General features: G+C 36.6%; 3 protein-coding genes across 3 annotated transcripts; all 3 read left to right on the plus strand.

The window, feature by feature from the left end:
* Positions 1 to 492: 492 nt before the first annotated feature.
* Positions 493 to 2,237, plus strand: LOC141701994 (uncharacterized). The gene is made up of 3 exons (XM_074505710.1): positions 493 to 733; positions 922 to 1,625; positions 1,716 to 2,237. Exons 1-3 carry the CDS (start codon positions 493 to 495, stop codon positions 2,235 to 2,237), a joined length of 1,467 nt encoding a protein of 488 aa, XP_074361811.1.
* An 11,943-nt stretch (positions 2,238 to 14,180) lies between these two features.
* LOC141701995 (uncharacterized) lies at positions 14,181 to 15,089 on the plus strand. Its single transcript, XM_074505711.1, has 2 exons — positions 14,181 to 14,477; positions 14,568 to 15,089. The coding sequence occupies exons 1-2, from the start codon at positions 14,181 to 14,183 to the stop codon at positions 15,087 to 15,089; spliced, it is 819 nt and encodes a 272-aa protein (XP_074361812.1).
* Positions 15,090 to 16,405: 1,316 nt separating this feature from the next.
* LOC141701996 (uncharacterized) lies at positions 16,406 to 17,065 on the plus strand. Its single transcript, XM_074505712.1, has one exon. The coding sequence runs from the start codon at positions 16,406 to 16,408 to the stop codon at positions 17,063 to 17,065; it is 660 nt and encodes a 219-aa protein (XP_074361813.1).
* The last annotated feature ends 2,585 nt before the right edge of the window (positions 17,066 to 19,650 follow it).

Consider the following 19,650-nt stretch of genomic DNA (forward strand, 5'->3'; position numbering starts at 1 on the left):
GAGTTGGCCTTTGGAATGTGGAAAAATAAATTAGTGCTGGTGTCTCAAAAGGATGAGTACACGTTTGTTTTCAAGTTCAACTCTGAGGAAGAAAAATTAGATGTCCTATCTCGCGGCACTTGGTATTTTAAGAACAGGCCCCTAGTGCTATCTAATTGGGGAGGGAAATTGGATACAGAGAAATTGAAGAAGGTGCCATTGTGGGTGAAGTTTTCCAATATTCCAGATTGTTATTGGAGAAAGGATGGTCTTAGTCGTATTGCTAGTGTTATTGGAATCCCTCTAGCAGCGGATGCTCTCACCTCTCAGCTGGAAATTCTCCCTTTTGCTAAGATGTGTGTTAGCTATAAGGTGGGGGAGGCGCTTCCAAGTTCTATTCCGGTGATGGACCATACCCAACCACGGAAGAGTAGACAGAGGTATTGGTCAAGGTCTCTCACCTGAACAAACCGTTGTTTTGTTCTGCTTGTAATTCCCTGGGTCACCGTATCAATGCTTGTCCCGAAGCATCTCGGGTTTGGAGAAAGAAAAATGTGGCTAATCCCCCCTTCTAACCACAAAGAACCTGTTGAACCTGTTGTTGCTCCGTTGGTGAATGATCAGAAATCAAGTGCTGTTCCACAGGTGTGTGAGGTATGTGGTAATGCGGAGGAACCATGGACTGAAGTTAAATCTAAAAGGAAGCCGGTATCATCTCCTGCCTCTTCTCAATCTTCAAGGGCACTCTCGAAGGGTACACCCTCTCCTCTGTTGAAAATGTGCTAATGCTGCTAAACTTCGTAAAGATGATCGAGCTAAGAGGGTTAGGCATGGCCCGGGGACCCTTCCCCCTCCTTAGAGTAATTTTGATGTTAGATTTTTGTACTTTCAACGTTCGTGGCCTAAATAATAAAGTTGATTTTATTAAGGATTTTTTGGTAGCTAATAAACTATCCTTGATTGGCCTTATTGAAACTCGTGTTCAGGAGAGCGTTGCAAAGTTTATCTCTTCGGAGATATCCCCTGGGTTTAGATGGATGTTTAACTATTCCCATCACCAGGGAGGCCGTATATGGCTGGGATGGAACCCCCTTTTTTGGAATTTATCTATTTTGGATTCTTCGGCTCAACAAATGACATGCTCTGCTACACTTATACAGGGTAATGTTACGTTCTACTTTACGGTTGTTTATGGGTTTAATGATGTGGTGGACCGCCGTAGTTTATGGAATGATCTTTCTAGGCTCCATAATACTGTAGGAGATGCGGCGTGGGTTATTAGTGGAGACTTCAACACTTGTCTCTCTACTAACGAAAAGCAGGGGGGTAATATGGGTTGGTCATCTGGAATGACTGAATTTAAGGATTTGGTCCTGTCCTTGGGTTTATCTGATCTTCGTGCTGTGGGACATTTTCTTACTTGGTGGGATTCCAATATTTCTAATCCCAAGTTTCGTAAGCTGGATGGAGTTCTTATTAACTCGGCTTGGCATAGCTCTTTCCCGGGATCTTCTGCAAACTTTCTGTCTCGGGGCCTCTCAGACCATTGTCCAGCTGCTACGTCTTTGGGTTTGGATTTTAAAGGAGGTTTTAAACCATTCCAGTTTTTTAACTATTTGTTGGAGCACCCGGATTTCCTTAAGGTGGTAAAACAAGCTTGAGATAACCCAATCTCGGGTAACCCTTGGTCTGTGCTTACTAGTAAGCTAAAATCTGTAAAGTCTGGTTTGAAGCAGCTTAACTCGGTAGTGGGTGATATTCATTTGAAAGTTAATGAAGCTCGCACTGCTCTCTCTGATTTTCAGAATCTTATGTCTTTCACGAGAGGTGAAATTCGCGAGGAACAGGATTTAATTGCCAAATTTTCTGAAGCTCTTTCTATTGAAGAAAAATTTCTAAAGCAAAAGTCTCGTATTCACTGGCTTAAGAATGGGGATTCCAACAACCGTTTTTTCTTTAACTCTTGTCGAGCAAGATGGAACACAAATAAGATTTTGTCTCTGATTAATTCTGATGGCCACACTGTTACTAGCCATGTGGATATGGCTGTTGTTGCAACTTTCTACTTTAAAAATGTGTTGGGCAATGCTATAGAGGTGGATAATTTTCCGGATTATCTCAACTTGCCTATGATCTCTGATTCTGCAGCAGAGAGACTTTGTGATCCTTTTTCTACTCAAGATGTTCTTAATACCATGAAGAGCATGGCAAAAATAGATGTCCGGGTCCGGATGGGTTCACTGTGGAATTTTTCCTAGGAAGCTGGTCAATTGTTGGTGAGGAAGTAACTAAGGGTATCCTCTATTTTTTCTAGTCTATGTCTCTGCCGAGAATAGTGAACTCGGCGGCCATTTGCTTGGTTCCAAAAGTAGAAAATCCAACTGAAATACATCATTTTAGACCTATTTCATGTTGTAATGTTTTATATAAATGTATCTCTAAAATGTTGGCTGGACATTTGAAGGGGATAATGACTACGCTTATTTCTCTTTTCCAATCTGCTTTTGTTCCTTCCCGCTCTATATTGGAGATAATATTATGATAGCTCAGGCTCTTTGTAAAAATTATCACCTTCATTCTGGTCAACCTAGGTGTGCTATAAAGCTGGATATACACAAGGCTTTCGACTCGCTGAATTGGGACTTTATTTTTGATGCTCTTCGTGCAATGAACTTTCCTCATAAATTTATAGCATGGATGAGAGTGTGTGTAACCTCGACGATGTTTTCTGTCAAGCTTAATGGTAGTCTCGAGGGTTAGACTTTCTGGTTTGAGACAAGTTGACCCAATTTCCCCTTATCTGTTTGTTATTGCAATGGAGGTTCTAACGGCTTTTTTAAATAAGAGTGCTTCAGACCCGGTATTTAAATTCCACTGGAGAACGAAGGATATAAAGTTGCATCATATCATTTTTGCTGATGATATCTTTCTTTTCAGCTATGGTAACTTGGAATCTGTCTCTGCCTTAATGCAAGGATTTAACAAGTTCTCGGACATCTCAGGTCTGGTAGTCAATGTAGATAAATCCCAGTGTTTCTTTGCTAATGTTTGTGATGAGGTTGTCCAACAAATTCTAGGGTACACGGGATTCCAGCATGGTTCGTTGCCTATTTGTTACCTTGGCTTGCCACTAATTACTGGTAAGCTTTATCAGCGGGATTGTGTGCCATTGGTTAGCAAATTTTGTAGGCGTATAGAGCAGTGGACTGCTAAGTTTCTTAACTTTGCGGGTAGGCTTCAACTGATCCGTAGTGTCCTTTATGGGGCGGTTGGTTATTGGAGTATGTACCTTTTTTTACCAAAAGGTATCCTCAAAAAACTGAACATGATTATGTTCAAGTTCCTGTGGGGTGGTTTCTATAAGCCCTTGGGTCGCTGTCAATACAAAGTTAAATGGGAAGAATGCTGCAAACCGAAGTCTGAGGGGGGGCTGGGGCTTCGTAGTTTGTTCGATTGGAACCTGGCATCTATTTATCATCAAATCTGGCGTCTTATCCAAATTAACTCGGGATCTTCTATTTGGGTATTATGGATGAAGCAATGTCTTTTAAAAGAAAAAAAATTTTGGACATGAAAAATGCCTTATAAGTGCTCCTGGACTGTTAGAAAATTGTTCAATGCTAGGGAGGGTTTCTCATCTTTTATGAAGTTTGATATTGGGCCAAACTCGGTTTTTTCCTTTTGGCATGATCCTTGGGCGAATGGTAAATCCCTTATTCACATATCTGATTCCATTGTTTCCACAGCAGAATCTACCTCGATGGTGCCTATTAATGTCTATCTTCGTAATGGGGTTTGGGATCTTCCTTCTTCTAATCATGTGGACATTATTGAAGTAAGAAACATTGTAAACTCAGTTCGGATAACTAGATATGATGCAATATACTGGGATGGACTCCTCACTCGGAATATTAAGATATCCGATATTTGGAATTCGATTCGTACCTCGAATGATTTAATGCCTTGGGCAGATTTTGTTTGGAACAGTTTTTCGATCCCGAAATGCTCTTTTATTACATGTCTTGCTATCCTTAATAGACTCCTGACTAGAGACCGTATGCTTATGTTAGCATGCAAGTTGATCAAGTATGTGTTCTGTGCAACATTGATCGAGAATCCACTCATCACATTTTCTCAGAATGCCCATATTTTGATCTTGTGCGTAAAGGTCTCCATTTCCATTTTTCAGAAGATTGGACAGATTGTATTCAAGGGAACTTCCTGGCTAGCCGTTTAAAGCAAGCGGATGAAAAAATTGCTAGCTTGTTCTTTACCACTGCAGTGTATTACACCTGGAAGGAGCGAAACTTTAGAGTGCATAACCCAGGAGCATCTAATCCCACTTTGACTATTATTAGTACTATTAGACGCATTGTTAAAGAGAAATTGTTCTCTTCGTCTGTGTTTCAAAAATGGGTTGGTTTAAACCCTGCATTGGTTTTAATGTTTTACTAATGTAGTACTTCTTTAGTCATTGGTTAGGATATAGTTGCTACTCAGATAGGTTCTCTGTTAGTGGCCTCATATGGGACTTTCTCTTGTGAATTGGGGTATGCCCCTCTAATTTGTATCTTTTTTTTCCTTTTGGTTATAAAATTATTTAATTAGCAAAAAAAAAAAAGAACCAAAATGTGAAACAAAATGACCTGTATCAAAGTGGAATTAAGAGGTGGTAAAAGGATGTCAAATCGGATGTATATGATGTTAACATGTTAATTGTACAAATATATGGTGGAAAGTAACTCATATAGGGTGCAAAATGACTCTAATATGGTGAAAAGTGACTTACATGGTTATTAGAACCAAAATGTGGACCAAAATTAACTTGTATGAATGTGGCACTAAGAGGTGGTAAAAGGATTTCTAATTGCATGTACATGATGTTAACATGTTAATTGTACCAATATATGATGGCAAATGACTCTTATAAGGTGTAAAGTGACTATAATATGGTGAGAAGTCACTTACATGATTGATTAGAGCCAAAATATGGCCCAATATTGACTTGTAGAAAAGGGGTACCAAGAGATGGTTAAAGGATGTCTAATTGCATGTATATGATGTTAACATGTTAATTGTATCAATATATGGGGAAGTGACTCTGATAGGGTGCAAAGTGAATTTAATATGGTGAAAAGTGACTTACATGGTTGATTAGAGCCAAAATGTGGAACAAAATTAACTTGCATGAAAGTGGCATTAATTGGTGGTAAAAGGATGTCAAATTGGATGTATATGATGTTAACATGTTAATTGTTGTATATATGGTGCAAGTGACTTGCAAAGTGACTCTAATATGGTAAAAAGTGACTTACATTATTGATTAGAGCCAAAATGTGGAACAAAATTAACTTGTATGAAAGTTGCATTAAGAGGTGGTAAAATGATGTCAAATTGGATCTATATATGTTAACATATCAATTGTTGTATATATGGTGGAATGTGACTCTTATAGGGTGCAAAGAGACTAATATGGTGAAAAGTGACTAACATGGTTAATTAGAACCAAAATGTGGACCAAAATTGACTTGTATGAATGTTGCACAAAGAGGTAGTAAAAGGATTTCTAATTACATGTACATGATGTTAACATGTTAATTGTATTAATATATGATGGCAAGTGACTCTTATAAGGTGCAAAGTGACTCTAATATGGTGAGAAGTCACCTACATGATTGATTAGAGCCAAAATGTGGCCCGAAATTGACTTGTAGGAAAGGGGTACCAAGAGGTGGTTAAAGGATGTCTAACTGCATGTACATGATGTTAACATGTTAATTGTATCAATATATGGGGAAGTGACTCTTATAGGGTGCAAAGTGACTTTAATATGGTGAAAAAATGACTTACATGGTTGATTAGAGCCAAAATGTGGGACAAAATTAACTTGTATGAAAGTGGCATTAATAGGTGGTAAAAGGATGTGAAATTGGATGTATATTATGTTAACATATTAATTGTTGTATATATGGAGTAAAGTGACTCTAATATGGTGAAAACTGACTTACATGGTTGATTAGAACCAAAATGTAGAACAAAATTGACCTGTATGAAAGTGGCACTAATAGGTGGTAAAAGGATGTCAAATTGGATGTATATGATTTTAACATGTTAATTGTTGTATATATGGTGGAAAGTGACTCTTATAAGGTGCAAAGTGACTCTAATATGGTGAAAAGTTACTTATATAGTTGATTAGAACCAAAATGTGGAACAAAATTGACCTATATGAAAGTGGAATTAAGAGGTGGTGAAAGGATGTCAAATCGGATGTATATGATCTTAACATGTTAATTTTACAAATATATGGTGGAAATTGACTCATATAGGGTGCAAAATGACTGTAATATGGTAAAAAGTGACCTACATGGTTAATTAAAACAAAAATGTGGAACAAAATTAACTTGCAAGAAAGTGGCATTAATTGGTGGTAAAAGGATGTCAAATTGGATGTATATGATGTTAACATGTTAATTGTTGTATATATGTTGCAAATGACTCGTAAAGTGACTCTAATATGGTGAAAAGTGACTTACATTGTAGATTAGAGCCAAAATGTGGAACAAAATTAACTTGTATGAAAGTTGCATTAATAGGTGGTAAAAGGATGTCAAATTGGATCTATATATGTTAACATGTCAATTGTTGTATATATGGTTAAAAGTGACTCTTATAGGGTGCAAAGAGACTCTAATATGGTGAAAAGTGACTAACATGGTTAATTAGAACCAAAATGTGGACCAAAATTGACTTGTATAAATGTGGCACTAAGAGGTGGTAAAAAAATTTCTAATTGCATGTACATGATGTTAACATGTTAATTGTACCAATATATGATGGCAAGTTACTCTTATAAGGTGCAAAGTGACTCTAATATGGTGAGAAGTCACCTAGATGATTGATTAGAGCCAAAATGTGGCCCGAAATTGAATTGTAGGAAAGGGGTACCAAGAGGTGGTTAAAGGATGTCTAATTGCATGTACATGATGTTAACATGTTAATTGTATCAATATATGGGGAAGTGACTCTTATAGGGTGCAAAGTGACTTTAATATGGTGAAAAGTGACTTACATGGTTGATTAGGGCCAAGATGTGGAACAAAATTAACTTGTATGAATGGGTCATTAAGAGGAGGTAAAAGGATGTCAAATTGGATGTATATGATGTCAACATCTTAATTGTTGTATATATGGTGGAAAGTGACTCTTATAAGGTGCAAAGTGACTCTAATATGGTGAAAAGTGACTTGCATGGTTGATTATAACCAAAACGTGGAACAAAATTGACCTGTATGAAAGTGGAATTAAGAGGTGGTAAAATGATGTCAAATTGGATGTATATGATGTTAACATGTTAATTGTATAAATATATGGTGGAAAGTGACTCATATAGGGTGCAAAGTGACTCTAATATGGTGAAAAGTGACTTAAATGGTTGATTAGAACCAAAATGTGGAAAAAATTGACCTGTATGAAAATGGAACTAAGAGGTGGTAAAAGGATGTCAAATTGGATGTATATGATGTTAACATGTTAATTTTATAAATAGATTGTGAAAAGTGACTCATATAGGGTGCAAAATGACTCTAATATGGTGAAAAGTGACTTACATGGTTAATTAGAACCAAAATATCGACCAAAATTGACTTGTATGAATGTGGCACTAAGAGGTTGTAAAAGGATTTCTAATTGCATGTACATGATGTTAACATGTTAATTGGGCCAATATATGAGGGCAAGTGACTCTTATAAGGTGCAAAGTTACTCTAATATGGTGAGAAGTCACTTGATTGATAAGAGCCAAAATGTTGCCCAAAATTGACTTATAGGAAAGGGGTACCAATAGCTTGTTAAAGGATGTCTAATTGCAAGTACATGATGTTAACATGTTAATTGTATCAATATATGGTGGCAAATGACTCTTATAGGGTTCAAATTGACTCTAATATGGTGAAAAGTGACTTACATGGTTGATTAGAGCCAAAATGTGGAACAAAATTAACTTGTATGAAAGTGACATTAATAGGTGGTAAAAGGATGTCAAATTGGATGTATATGATGTTAACATGTTAATTGTTGTATATATGGTGGAAAGTGACTCTTATAAGGTGCAAAGTGACTCTAATATGGTGAAAAGTGACTTGCATGGTTGATTATAACCAAAACGTGGAACAAAATTGACCTGTATGAAAGGGAATTAAGAGGTGGAAAAAGGATGTCAAATTTGATGTATATGATGTTAACATGTTAATTGTACAAATATATGGTGGAAAGTGACTCATATAGGGTGCAAAATGACTCTAATATGGTGAAAAGTGACTTATACATGGTTAATTAGAACCAAAATGTGGATCAAAATTGAATGTGGCACTTGTGGTAAAAGGATTTCTAATTGCATGTACATGATGTTAACATGTTAATTGTACCAATATATGATGGCCAGTGACTCTTATAAGGTGCAAAGTGACTCTAATATGGGGAGAAGTCACTTAAATGATTGATTAGAGCCAAAATGTGGCCCAACATTGACTTGTAGAAAAGGGGTACCAAGAGGTGGTTAAAGGATGTCAAATTACATGTATATGATGTTAACATGTTAATTGTATCAATATATGGGGAAGTGACTCTTATAGGGTGCAAAGTGACTTTAATATGGTGAAAAGTGACTTACATAGTTAATCAGAGCCAAAATGTGGAACAAAATTAACTTGTATTAAAATGACATTAATAGGTGGTAAAAGGATGTCAAATTGGATGTATATGATGTTAGCATGTTAATTGTTGTATATATGGTGGAAAGTGACTCATAAGGTGCAAAGTGACTCTAATATGGTGAAAAGTGACTTACATGGTTGATTAGAACCAAAACGTGGAACAAAATTGACCTGTATGAAAGTGCAATTAAGAGGTGGTAAAAGGATGTCAAATTGGATGTATATGATGTTAACATGTTAATTGTACAAATATATGGTGGAAAGTGACTCATATAGGGTGCAAAATGACTTTAATATGGTGAAAAGTGACTTACATGGTTAATTAGAACCAAAATGTCGACCAAAATTGACTTGTATGAATGTGGCACTAAGAGGTGGTAAAAGGATTTCTAATTGCATGTACATGATGTTAACATGTTAATTGGACCAATATATGAGGGCAAGTGACTCTTATAAGGTGCAAAGTTACTCTAATATGGTGAGAAGTCACTTACTTGATTGATAAGAGCCAAAATGTGGCCCAAAATTGACTTGTAGGAAAGGGGTACCAATAGCTTGTTAAAGGATGTCTAATTGCAAGTAAATGATGTTAACATGTTAATTGTATCAATATATGGTGGCAAATGACTCTTATAGGGTTCAAATTGACTCTAATATGGTGAAAAGTGACTTACATGGTTGATTAGAGCCAAAATGTGGAACAAAATTAACTTGTATGAAAGTGACATTAATAGGTGGTAAAAGGATGTCAAATTGGATGTATATGATGTTAACATGTTAATTGTTGTATATATGGTGGAAAGTGACTCTTATAAGGTGCAAAGTGACTCTAATATGGTGAAAAGTGACTTGCATGGTTGATTATAACCAAAACGTGGAACAAAATTAACCTGTATGAAAGGGAATCAAGAGGTGCTTAAAGGATGTCTGATTGCATGTATATGATGTTAACATGTTAATTGTATAAATTTATGGGGAAGTGACTCTTATAGGGTGCAAAGTGACTTTAATATGGTGAAAAGTGACTTACATGGTTGATTAGAGCCAAAATGTGGAACAAAATTAACTTGTATCAAAATGACATTAATAGGTGGTAAAAGGATGTCAAATTGGATGTATATGATGTTAACATGTTAATTGTTGTATATATGGTGGAAAGTGACTCTTATAAGGTGCAAAGTGACTCTAATATGGTGAAAAGTTACTTACACGGTTGATTAGAACCAAAATGTGGAACGAAATTGACCTATATGAAAGAGAACTAAAATGTGGTGCAAAGTGACTCTAATATGGTGAGAAGTCACGTACATGATTGATTAGAGCCAAAATGTGGCCCGAAATTGACTTGTAGGAAAGGGGTACCAAGAGGTGGTTAAAGGATGTCTAATTGCATGTACATGATGTTAACATGTTAATTGTATCAATATATGGGGAAGTGACTCTTATAGGGTGCAAAGTGACTTTAATATGGTGAAAAGTGACTTACATGGTTGATTAGAGCCAAAATGTGGGACAAAATTAACTTGTATGAAAGTGGCATTAATAGGTGGTAAAAGGATGTCAAATTGGATGTATATTATGTTAACATGTTAATTGTTGTATATATGGAGTAAAGTGACTCTAATTTGGTGAAAAGTGACTTACATGGTTGATTAGAACCAAAATGTAGAACAAAATTGACCTGTATGAAAGTGGCACTAATAGGTGGTAAAAGGAGGTCAAATTGGATGTATATAATGTTAACATGTTAATTGTTGTATATATGGTGGAAAGTGACTCTTATAAGGTGCAAAGTGACTCTAATATGGTGAAAAGTTACTTACATGGTTGATTAGAACCAAAATGTGGAACGAAATTGACCTATATGAAAGTGGAATTAAGAGGTGGTGAAAGGATGTCAAATCGGATGTATATGATCTTAACATGTTAATTGTACAAATATATGGTGGAAAGTGACTCATATAGGGTGCAAAATGACTGTAATATGGTAAAAAGTGACCTACATGGTTAATTAAAACAAAAATGTGGAACAAAATTAACTTGCAAGAAAGTGGCATTAATTGGTGGTAAAAGGATGTCAAATTGGATGTATATGATGTTAACATGTTAATTGTTGTATATATGGTGCAAATGACTCGTAAAGTACCTCTAATATGGTGAAAAGTGACTTACATTGTAGATTAGAGCCAAAATGTGGAACAAAATTAACTTGTATGAAAGTTGCATTAATAGGTGGTAAAAGGATGTCAAATTGGATCTATATATGTTAACATGTCAATTGTTGTATATATGGTTAAAAGTGACTCTTATAGGGTGCAAAGAGACTCTAATATGGTGAAAAGTGACTAACATGGTTAATTAGAACCAAAATGTAGACCAAAATTGACTTGTATAAATGTGGCACTAAGAGGTGGTAAAAAAATTTCTAATTGCATGTACATGATGTTAACATGTTAATTGTACCAATATATGATGGCAAGTTACTCTTATAAGGTGCAAAGTGACTCTAATATGGTGAGAAGTCACCTAGATGATTGATTAGAGCCAAAATGTGGCCCGAAATTGAATTGTAGGAAAGGGGTACCAAGAGGTGGTTAAAGGATGTCTAATTGCATGTACATGATGTTAACATGTTAATTGTATCAATATATGGGGAAGTGACTCTTATAGGGTGCAAAGTGACTTTAATATGGTGAAAAGTGACTTACATGGTTGATTAGGGCCAAGATGTGGAACAAAATTAACTTGTATGAATGGGGCATTAAGAGGTGGTAAAAGGATGTCAAATTGGATGTATATGATGTGTCAACATGTTAATTGTTGTATATATGATGGCAAGTGACTCTTATAAGGTGCAAAGTGACCTAATATGGTGAGAAGTCACTTACATGATTGATTAGAGCCAAAATGTGGCCCAAAATTGACTTCTAGGAAAGGGGTACCAAGAGGTGGTTAAAGGATGTCTAATTGCATGTACATTATGTTAACATGTTAATTGTATCAATATATGGTGGAAAGTGACTCTCATAGGGTGCAAAGTGGCTCTAATATGATGAAAAGTGACTTACATGATTGATTAGAGCCAAAATGTGGCCCCGAAATTGACTTATAGGAAAGGGGTACCAAGAGGTGGTTAAAGGATGTCTAATTGCATGTATATGATGTTAACATGTTAATTGTATAAATATATGGGGAAGTGACTCTTATAGGGTGCAAAGTGACTTTAATATGGTGAAAAGTGACTTACATGGTGGATTAGAGCCAAAATGTGGAACAAAATTAACTTGTATTAAAATGACATTAATAGGTGGTAAAAGGATGTCAAATTGGATGTATATGATGTTAACATGTTAACTGTTGTATATATGGTGGAAAGTGACTCTTATAAGGCAAAGTGACTCTAATATGGTGAAAAGTTACTTACATGGTTGATTAGAACCAAAATGTGGAACGAAATTGACCTATATGAAAGTGGAACTAAGAAGTGGTAAAAGGATGTCAAATTGGATGTATATGATTTTAACATGTTAATTTTACAAATAGATTATGGAAAGTGACTCATATAGGGTGCAAAATGACTCTAATATGGTGAAAAGTGACTTACATGGTTAATTAGAACAAGAATTGACTTGTATGAAAGTGGCACTAAGAGGTGGTAAAAAAAATTCTAATTGCATGTATATGATGTTAACATGTTAATTGTACCAATATATTATGGCAAGTTACTCTTATAAGGTGCAAAGTGACTCTAATATGGTGAGAAGTCACCTAGATGATTGATTAGAGCCAAAATGTGGCCCGGAATTGACTTGTAGGAAAGGGGTGGTACCAAGAGGTGGTTAAAGGATGTCTAATTGCATATACATGATGTTAACATCTTAATTGTATCAATATATGGGGAAGTGACTCTTATAGGGTGCAAAGTGACTCTAATATGGTGAAAAGTGACTTACATTTCAAAATCCTCCCCCACCGGTTAATAAATTAACTTTCGAGTATGTACCATTACAAAATGGTGAATCAATAGTTTCTCCTCCTGATGAGGTGCTTAGAAAGGGTCTGGAAAAATTTAAAGGCTGCATTATTGGCAAATTCACGAAAGCATCTCTTCCATTTGGGGTGGTTAAGGAGTTGGCCTTTGGAATGTGGAAAAATAAATTAGTGCTGGTGTCTCAAAAGGATGAGTACACTTTTGTTTTCAAGTTCAACTCTGAGGAAGAAAAATTAGATGTCCTATCTCGCGGCACTTGGTATTTTAAGAACAGGCCCCTAGTGCTATCTAATTGGGGAGGGAAATTGGATACAGAGAAATTGAAGAAGGTGCCATTGTGGGTGAAGTTTTCCAATATTCCAGATTGTTATTGGAGAAAGGATGGTCTTAGTCGTATTGCTAGTGTTATTGGAATCCCTCTAGCAGCGGATGCTCTCACCTCTCAGCTGGAAATTCTCCCTTTTGCTAAGATGTGTGTTAGCTATAAGGTGGGGGAGGCGCTTCCAAGTTCTATTCCGGTGATGGACCATACCCAACCACGGAAGAGTATACAGAGGTATTGGTCAAGGTCTCTCACCTGAACAAACCGTTGTTTTGTTCTGCTTGTAATTCCCTGGGTCACCATATCAATGCTTGTCCCGAAGCATCTCGGGTTTGGAGAAAGAAAAATGTGGCTAATCCCCCCTTCTAACCACAAAGAACCTGTTGAACCTGTTGTTGCTCCGTTGGTGAATGATCAGAAATCAAGTGCTGTTCCACAGGTGTGTGAGGTATGTGGTAATGCGGAGGAACCATGGACTGAAGTTAAATCTAAAAGGAAGCCGGTATCATCTCCTGCCTCTTCTCAATCTTCAAGGGCACTCTCGAAGGGTACACCCTCTCCTCTGTTGTTTAAAAATGTGATTGTGGATGAAGTAGGTGCTAAATGTGCTAATGCTGCTAAACTTCGTAAAGATGATCGAGCTAAGAGGGTTAGGCATGGCCCGGGGACCCTTCCCCCTCCTCAGAGTAATTTTGATGTTAGATTTTTGTACTTTCAACGTTCGTGGCCTAAATAATAAAGTTGATTTTATTAAGGATTTTTTGGTAGCTAATAAACTATCCTTGATTGGCCTTATTGAAACTCGTGTTCAGGAGAGCGTTGCAAAGTTTATCTCTTCAGAGATATCCCCTGGGTTTAGATGGATGTTTAACTATTCCCATCACCAGGGAGGCCGTATATGGCTGGGATGGAACCCCCTTTTTTGGAATTTATCTATTTTGGATTCTTCGGCTCAACAAATGACATGCTCTGCTACACTTATACAGGGTAATGTTACGTTCTACTTTACGGTTGTTTATGGGTTTAATGATGTGGTGGACCGCCGTAGTTTATGGAACGATCTTTCTAGGCTCCATAATACTGTAGGAGATGCGGCGTGGGTTATTAGTGGAGACTTCAACACTTGTCTCTCTACTAACGAAAAGCAGGGGGTAATATGGGTTGGTCATCTGGAATGACTGAATTTAAGGATTTGGTCCTGTCCTTGGGTTTATCTGATCTTCGTGCTATGGGACATTTTCTTACTTGGTGGGATTCCAATATTTCTAATCCCAAGTTTCGTAAGCTGGATAGAGTTCTTATTAACTCGGCTTGGCATAGCTCTTTCCCGGGATCTTCTGCAAACTTTCTGTCTCGGGGCCTCTCAGACCATTGTCCAGCTGCTACGTCTTTGGGTTTGGATTTTAAAGGAGGTTTTAAACCATTCCAGTTTTTTAACTATTTGTTGGAGCACCCGGATTTCCTTAAGGTGGTAAAACAAGCTTGAGATAACCCAATCTCGGGTAACCCTTGGTCTGTGCTTACTAGTAAGCTAAAATCTGTAAAGTCTGGTTTGAAGCAGCTTAACTCGGTAGTGGGTGATATTCATTTGAAAGTTAATGAAGCTCGCACTGCTCTCTCTGATTTTCAGAATCTTATGTCTTTCACGAGAGGTGAAATTCGCGAGGAACAGGATTTAATTGCCAAATTTTCTGAAGCTCTTTCTATTGAAGAAAAATTTCTAAAGCAAAAGTCTCGTATTCACTGGCTTAAGAATGGGGATTCCAACAACCGTTTTTTCTTTAACTCTTGTCGAGCAAGATGGAACACAAATAAGATTTTGTCTCTGATTAATTCTGATGGCCACACTGTTACTAGCCATGTGGATATGGCTGTTGTTGTAACTTTCTACTTTAAAAATGTGTTGGGCAATGCTATAGAGGTGGATAATTTTCCGGATTATCTCAACTTTCCTATGATCTCTGATTCTGCAGCAGAGAGACTTTGTGATCCTTTTTCTACTCAAGATGTTCTTAATACCATGAAGAGCATGGCAAAAATAGATGTCCGGTTCCGGATGGGTTCACTGTGGAATTTTTCCTAGGAAGCTGGTCAATTGTTGGTGAGGAAGTAACTAAGGGTATCCTCTATTTTTTCCAGTCTATGTCTCTGCCGAGAATAGTGAACTCGGCGGCCATTTGCTTGGTTCCAAAAGTAGAAAATCCAACTGAAATACATCATTTTAGACCTATTTCATGCTGTAATGTTTTATATAAATGTATCTCTAAAATGTTGGCTGGACATTTGAAGGGGATAATGACTACGCTTATTTCACTTTTCCAATCTGCTTTTGTTCCTTCCCGCTCTATTGGAGATAATATTATGTTAGCTCAGGCTCTTTGTAAAAATTATCACCATCATTCTGGTCAACCTAGGTGTGCTATAAAGCTGGATATACACAAGGCTTTCGACTCGCTGAATTGGGACTTTATTTTTGATGCTCTTCGTGCAATGAACTTTCCTCATAAATTTATAGCATGGATGAGAGTGTGTGTAACCTCGACGATGTTTTCTGTCAAGCTTAATGGTAGTCTCGAGGGTTAGACTTTCTGGTTTGAGACAAGGTGACCCAATTTCCCCTTATCTGTTTGTTATTGCAATGGAGGTTCTAACGGCTTTTTTAAATAAGAGTGCTTCAGACCCGGTATTTAAATTCCACTGGAGAACGAAGGATATAAAGTTGCATCATATCATTTTTGCTGATGATATCTTTCTTTTCAGCTATGGTAACTTGGAATCTGTCTCTGCCTTAATGCAAGGATTTAACAAGTTCTCGGACATCTCAGGTCTGGTAGTCAATGTAGATAAATCCCAGTGTTTCTTTGCTAATGTTTGTGATGAGGTTGTCCAACAAATTCTAGGGTACACGGGATTCCAGCATGGTTCGTTGCCTATTTGTTACCTTGGCTTGCCACTAATTACTGGTAAGCTTTATCAGCGGGATTGTGTGCCATTGGTTAGCAAATTTTGTAGGCGTATAGAGCAGTGGACTGCTAAGTTTCTTAACTTTGCGGGTAGGCTTCAACTGATCCGTAGTGTCCTTTATAGGGCGGTTGGTTATTGGAGTATGTACCTTTTTTTACCAAAAGGTATCCTCAAAAAACTGAACATGATTATGTTCAAGTTCCTGTGGGGTGGTTTCTATAAGCCCTTGGGTCGCTGTCAATACAAAGTTAAATGGGAAGAATGCTGCAAACCGAAGTCTGAGGGGGGCTGGGGCTTCGTAGTTTGTTCGATTGGAACCTGACATCTATTTATCATCAAATCTGGCGTCTTATCCAAATTAACTCGGGATCTTCTATTTGGGTATTATGGATGAAGCAATGTCTTTTAAAAGAAAAAAAATTTTGGACATGAAAAATGCCTTATAAGTGCTCCTGGACTGTTAGAAAATTGTTCAATGCTAGGGAGGGTTTCTCATCTTTTATGAAGTTTGATATTGGGCCAAACTCGGTTTTTTCCTTTTGGCATGATCCTTGGGCGAATGGTAAATCCCTTATTCACATATCTGATTCCATTGTTTCCACAGCAGAATCTACCTCGATGGTGCCTATTAATGTCTATCTTCGTAATGGGGTTTGGGATCTTCCTTCTTCTAATCATGTGGACATTATTGAAGTAAGAAACATTGTAAACTCAGTTCGGATAACTAGATATGATGCAATATACTGGGATGGACTCCTCACTCGGAATATTAAGATATCCGATATTTGGAATTCGATTCGTACCTCGAATGATTTAATGCCTTGGGCAGATTTTGTTTGGAACAGTTTTTCGATCCCGAAATGCTCTTTTATTACATGGCTTGCTATCCTTAATAGACTCCTGACTAGAGACCGTATGCTTATGTTAGCATGCAAGTTGATCAAGTATGTGTTCTGTGCAACATTGATCGAGAATCCACTCATCACATTTTCTCAGAATGCCCATATTTTGATCTTGTGCGTAAAGGTCTCCATTTCCATTTTTCAGAAGATTGGACAGATTGTATTCAAGGGAACTTCCTGGCTAGCCGTTTAAAGCAAGCGGATGAAAAAATTGCTAGCTTGTTCTTTACCACTGCAGTGTATTACACCTGGAAGGAGCGAAACTTTAGAGTGCATAACCCAGGAGCATCTAATCCCACTTTGACTATTATTAGTACTATTAGACGCATTGTTAAAGAGAAATTGTTCTCTTCGTCTGTGTTTCAAAAATGGGTTGGTTTAAACCCTGCATTGGTTTTAATGTTTTACTAATGTAGTACTTCTTTAGTCATTGGTTAGGATATAGTTGCTACTCAGATAGGTTCTCTGTTAGTGGCCTCATATGGGACTTTCTCTTGTGAATTGGGGTATGCCCCTCTAATTTGTATCTTTTTTTTCCTTTTGGTTATAAAATTATTTAATTAGCAAAAAAAAAAAAAGAACCAAAATGTGAAACAAAATGACCTGTATCAAAGTGGAATTAAGAGGTGGTAAAAGGATGTCAAATCGGATGTATATGATGTTAACATGTTAATTGTACAAATATATGGTGGAAAGTAACTCATATAGGGTGCAAAATGACTCTAATATGGTGAAAAGTGACTTACATGGTTATTAGAACCAAAATGTGGACCAAAATTAACTTGTATGAATGTGGCACTAAGAGGTGGTAAAAGGATTTCTAATTGCATGTACATGATGTTAACATGTTAATTGTACCAATATATGATGGCAAGTGACGCTTATAAGGTGTAAAGTGACTATAATATGGTGAGAAGTCACTTACATGATTGATTAGAGCCAAAATGTGGCCCAATATTGACTTGTAGGAAAGGGGTACCAAGAGGTGGTTAAATGATGTTTGCTTGTACATGATGTTAACATGTTAATTGTATCAATATATGGGGAAGTGACTCTTATTGGGTGCAAAGTGACTTTAATATAGTGAAAAGTGACTTACATGGTCGATTAGAGCCAAAATGTGGAACAAAATTAACTTGTATTAAAATGACATTAATAGGTGGTAAAAGGATGTCAAATTGGATGTATATGATGTTAACATGTTAATTGTTGTATATATGGTGGAAAGTGACTCTTATAAGGTGCAAAGTGACTCTAATATGGAGAAAAGTGACTTACATGGTTGATTAGAACCAAAACGTGGTACAAATTGACCTGTATGAAAGTGGAATTAAGAGGTGGTAAAAGGATGTCAAATTGGATGTATATGATGTTAACATGTCAATTTTACAAATATATGGTGGAAAGTGACTCATATAGGGTGCAAAATGACTCTAATATGGTGAAATGTGACTTACATGGTTAATTAGAACCAAAATGTGGACCAAAATTGACTTGTATGAATGTGGCACTAGGAGGTGGTAAAAGGATTTCTAATTGCATGTACATGATGTTAACATGTTAATTGTACCAATATATGATGGAAAGTGACTCTTATAAGGTGCAAAGTGACTCTAATATGGTGAGAAGTCACTTACATGATTGATTAGAGCCAAAATGTGGCCCAAAATTGACTTCTAGGAAAGGGGTACCACGAGGTGGTTAAAGGATGTCTAATTGCATGTACATGATGTTAACATGTTAATTGTATCAATATATGGTGGAAAGTGACTCTCATAGGGTGCAAAGTGACTCTATTATGATGAAAAGTGACTTACATGATTGATTAGGGCTAAAATGTGGCCCGAAATTGACTTGTAGGAAAGGGGTACCAAGATGTGGTTAAAGGATGTCTAATTGCTTGTACATGATGTTAACATGTTAATTGTATCAATATATGGGGAAGTGACTCTTATAGGGTGCAAAGTGACTTTAATATGGTGTAAAGTGACTTACATGGTTGATTAGAGCCGAAATGTGGAACAAAATTAACTTGTATTAAAATGACATTAATAGGTGGTAAAAGGATGTCAAATTGGATGTATATGATGTTAACATGTTAATTGTTGTATATATGGTGGAAAGTGACTCATAAGGTGCCAAATGACTCTAATATGGTGAAAAGTGACTTACATGGTTGATTAGAACCAAAACGTGGAAGAAAATTGACCTGTATGAAAGTGGAATTAAGAGGTGGTAAAAGGATGTCAAATTGGATGTATATAATGTTAACATGTTAATTGTTGTATATATGGTGTAAAGTGACTCTAATATGGTGAAAAGTGACTTAAATGTTTAATTAGAACCAAAATGTGGAACAAAATTGACCTGTAGGAAATTGGAACTAAGAGGTGGTAAAAGGATGTCAAATTGGATGTATATGATGTTAACATGTTAATTTTAGAAATAGATTGTAGAAAGTGACTCATATAGGGTGTAAAATGACTCTAATATGATGAAGAGTGACTTAAATGGTTAATTATAACCAAAATGTGGACCAAAATTGACTTGTATGAATGTGGCACTAAGAGGTTGTAAAAGGATTTCTAATTGCATGTATAGGATGTTAACATGTTAATTGTAGTAATATATGATGGCAAGTGACTCTTATAAGGTAAAAAGTGACACTAATATGGTGAGAAGTCACTTGATTGATTAGAGCCAAAATGTGGCACAAAATTGACTTGTAGGAATGGGATACCAAGAGGTTGTTAAACGATGTCTAATTGAATGTACATG

Source organism: Apium graveolens, unplaced genomic scaffold (assembly GCF_009905375.1).
Source record: "Apium graveolens cultivar Ventura unplaced genomic scaffold, ASM990537v1 ctg4508, whole genome shotgun sequence".
Lineage (NCBI taxonomy): Eukaryota > Viridiplantae > Streptophyta > Magnoliopsida > Apiales > Apiaceae > Apium > Apium graveolens.

What these genes read in the sequence shown, in the direction of transcription:
- LOC141701994 (XM_074505710.1), top strand. Translation starts at nt 493, where the DNA reads ATGCTTGTCCCGAAGCATCTCGGGTTTGGAGAAAGAAAAATGTGGCTA. An exon ending in TTCAAGGGCACTCTCGAAGG is followed by an intron (nt 734 to 921) that starts GTACACCCTCTC and finishes ATTTTTTGGTAG; the next exon opens with CTAATAAACTATCCTTGATT. An exon ending in ACCCGGATTTCCTTAAGGTG is followed by an intron (nt 1,626 to 1,715) that starts GTAAAACAAGCT and finishes GGTTTGAAGCAG; the next exon opens with CTTAACTCGGTAGTGGGTGA.
- LOC141701995 (XM_074505711.1), top strand. Translation starts at nt 14,181, where the DNA reads ATGACTGAATTTAAGGATTTGGTCCTGTCCTTGGGTTTATCTGATCTT. An exon ending in ACCCGGATTTCCTTAAGGTG is followed by an intron (nt 14,478 to 14,567) that starts GTAAAACAAGCT and finishes GGTTTGAAGCAG; the next exon opens with CTTAACTCGGTAGTGGGTGA.
- LOC141701996 (XM_074505712.1), top strand. Translation starts at nt 16,406, where the DNA reads ATGCCTTATAAGTGCTCCTGGACTGTTAGAAAATTGTTCAATGCTAGG.